This window comes from Benincasa hispida, chromosome 12 (assembly GCF_009727055.1).
Source record: "Benincasa hispida cultivar B227 chromosome 12, ASM972705v1, whole genome shotgun sequence".
Lineage (NCBI taxonomy): Eukaryota > Viridiplantae > Streptophyta > Magnoliopsida > Cucurbitales > Cucurbitaceae > Benincasa > Benincasa hispida.
In genome coordinates, this window is record NC_052360.1 from 72505744 (window position 1) to 72509253 (window position 3510).

At 25.4% G+C, this 3510-nt stretch overlaps 1 protein-coding gene across 1 annotated transcript; it reads left to right on the forward strand.

Annotated features, from left to right (window-relative positions):
• Positions 1-959: 959 nt before the first annotated feature.
• On the forward strand, positions 960-1689 carry LOC120068045 (major pollen allergen Ole e 6-like). Its single transcript, XM_039019715.1, has 2 exons — positions 960-1258; positions 1458-1689. The coding sequence occupies exons 1-2, from the start codon at positions 1036-1038 to the stop codon at positions 1481-1483; spliced, it is 249 nt and encodes an 82-aa protein (XP_038875643.1). The 5' UTR covers positions 960-1035; the 3' UTR covers positions 1484-1689.
• Positions 1690-3510: the final 1821 nt, after the last annotated feature.

The following is a 3510-nucleotide window of genomic DNA, read 5'->3' on the forward strand; positions in this document are numbered from 1 at the left end:
CCTCATTCAGTCAACTAGCTGTCTGTCTTACAAAACCCCTTACACACTCTCATTTTCAGTCTCTTCACTCCAAATTCGGAGTACTTGATGTACCCTCTCGTTTGAGGAGGGATGTTAAAGAAAACCACCAAGTCAGCAGTCCAATAAGCAGTCCACGTATACAGAGAGGACCTACAAGTCAGCACCAACATTTGCCCAATCACTTCTCCTCTAGAAGTCAAATCGATTAGAAGGAATATTCTGGCTAACCAATAATGTGTGTACACCTGTATTATAATTATTTGTATTCTCTCAAATTCTTTCTCCCCAATCCAGGGACAATGCCTATATATTGTACCATTTCCTTAACAAAATATATGAAGGAATATAACAAAAATTTCCACGACATTTCTCTCCTTATTTCATTCGTCTTTATAACTCTTATGCAATCTTTTGATTTAGCAATTTCGAGGTCAAAAATTAAATTCTCTCACTCTATATGTTATTTTTGTTATAAAAAAAAAAAAAAAGTCTACTGATTTAACACAGAAAGTTGTTTATTTTGATACACTTTTGAGCAAATTACATTTTTAGTACTTAAAATTTGAATTTGATTTCAATTTCGTCACTTAAGTTTGAAAAATCAACACACTTCACCAACATATTTGGATTAATTTCTCTTTTAATCCTTGAAATTTCAAAGTTATTAATAGATACCTATACTTAATCATAATTAGTAGCACTTAGATAGAATTTGAGAAAAGAAAATTTTGTTTTGCCTAATATATATATGTTTTACTATTACTAGATCATATCATGTATAATGTTTGTTATAAAATGAGTGGTATATAATTTTTCTTTGGTTAGTTAACCTATTAGGTCGGCCATAATTTCTAAGTAAACAATCTATTTATAACTTTACAAGAAATCTATAAAAGAATTTCTCATCATCTCAAATATTCATCCACTCATAAAAGGAGCACTTAAAAAGACGCTAAATCCAAAGAGATTATAAAGCGTCATCAAAGGCAAAAAAAAAAGTGACATAAAAAGAAAATGGCCAAGAAGATGATTGCAGTGTTTTTTATGTGCATTGTGGTGATGGCTGCTTTGCAATTTGCCACTGCCAATGAAGAGGTGGACAAATATGAGGCTAAATTTGATGCCAAATACAAGTCTTGCTATGAAACTTGTGAGAAGGAATGTCTTGAAAATGGCAGTGGTCAAACCTTTTGTGAAGTTAAATGTGATGAAGATTGTGATGAAAAAGAAAAAGCTGGTACGACTTTCTGATCTCTATCTTTCTTCTAACATCTACAATGTCAAATTATTTAAGGCAAATTACAAAATCTATTCTTGAAATATGGTGTTTTTTGCGAATTTAAACACTTTTACATATTTTTGAAAATCTTGTTTCTAATAGAGTATAATTTTATTTTCACATATTAATTTAAATTGTTGTGTATTTGTGTTTACAGATAAGCTACACATCGAATTACATTGAATAATGAGAAACTAAAGGAAAGAAGAAGCTCTTGAGGAGGATCAAGTAGTAATATGTATTACTTTATTAAAATCAAGCTTGTGAAAGGGAGTTTGATAAGCCTCCTTTCAATATAAATTTTATTATATGATTTGAAAATTTCAGTTCATGAAGTTCCTCTATTGGTGTCATTCGTGAATTTTTTAAAGTAATGTAATTTTAGAAAAAAAAACATACACAAAAATAGGGTCATTTTTCCCAACTATTTCTAACAATAATTCTAAAAATAGGGTGTGTAAATAATCTACATAGCATCATAAGAAAAAAGAAAAAAATATTTAATCCATAAATAAAAAAGTAATTACACCCCGAATAAAAAAAAAAGAAAAATTAGAAATTATTTTAAATGATAAAATTGTTGACCTAGACTAATAGTAGTCTATCGTGAACTATTATACTTATCGCAGATGAACAATAAAATTTTGCTTGTTCATTTTTTTTTAAAAAAAATTATTATTTTTAAGTATATTATCATCTCAATAATCAAGTTGGTAATCATTGTAATCAACTATAAATACATTGATGTTGGACTTGAAATAATTGAACTTTGAATATAATACTAATACTATAATGATATACTTGAAAATATATGATACATTTTAAAGTGGCCTCGCAATAACATAATTAATTCAACTACATTAAATATATATTATTAATCTCAAAGTTAGTTATTCGATTCTCCATTCTACCTAAATGATCTTGATTGTGACCCAATATATGTAAATGAAAAATTAAATTAAAAATGATAAAATATATTTTATAATAGCTTGCTTGTGACTTATACTCGTAAAAAAGAAAACAAAAAGAAAAAAGAATTAAGGTTTGCTCGTGACTTGTTGACAGGCTAATACTAACAGGAAAAAAATAATAATAATATTGAAGCAAGACTTTTTAAGTGGAACCTAAACTATATTACTATAATATGTAGCTTCACGTGCGCTACTTTTATAATCAATTTATGAAATTTAATTTTCTTTCCAACACTTTAATTTCAAACTTTTCATTATCACTTCTCAACCCTAATTCTCTTTTAACTTTTTTTAATAAAGAAAAATCCATTCTCAAATATAACAAAATGAACTAAAATATTTATATGATATAGCAAAATTTGTTATTGTCTATTTTCATTAGACCACAATAGCAAAATATCAAACCTTGTTAGGTTAAAAACTACATTTTTTTTTTTTTTTTTTTGCTAATAAGAGCTTAGTTCAATTGACATTTATATATATTATGTTCAAATCTCCTGCCCCTAATTTGTACTAAAAAAATATGTTTTTTGCTTCAAAATTATTTTTTTGAAGTGTATACAAATCGATGATAAAAATTAGAGTTTGATCATTTTTGTAGTGAGCATATAAAGAAAATTTCAGTAGATAGCTAAAATTTCACACCTTATCTTTATTTGTTAGAAAAAGTTAAGAGAATAAGTTACTTTTTTTTTGTTGTGTTTAACATTGTATTTTGAATTTGAGTTTCACTTAGATTATGCTATTTTTTTGTAAAATTTTAAGAATTTATATTGTTTTTTTTAGTAATTTAAATGTCTCTAAAATAAAATTAATATATTAGTTTGCATTGCTTAAATAAAGCAACAGTTTATGAATTATAAAGAAATTTATACTATATTTGTAATTATTTTAAGAAATGTTATACTTGTAATTTATTTGAATAACACATATAAATAACCATTTTTTTAAACTTTTCTTAAATTTAAATATATTAATAAACCTTTTGAAAGTTCAATAATAGTTTTTCTAATGTACTAGTAGTGCTTTCGACCAAAATTTAACTTTAGTAGTATTTTTTAACTTTTTTTTTTTCAAATTTAAGAGTATTAATAATTTTCTTTTGAAAGTATAGGGATTTTGAAATGAAGTACAAACTTTAAGAGTATTTTTTTTAATTTTAATCTAAAATTGATTAGTTACTAAATACTACTTAGGTTATTGTACTTTTTTGTTTGGCTTTTTTTTTTTGTATTTAAA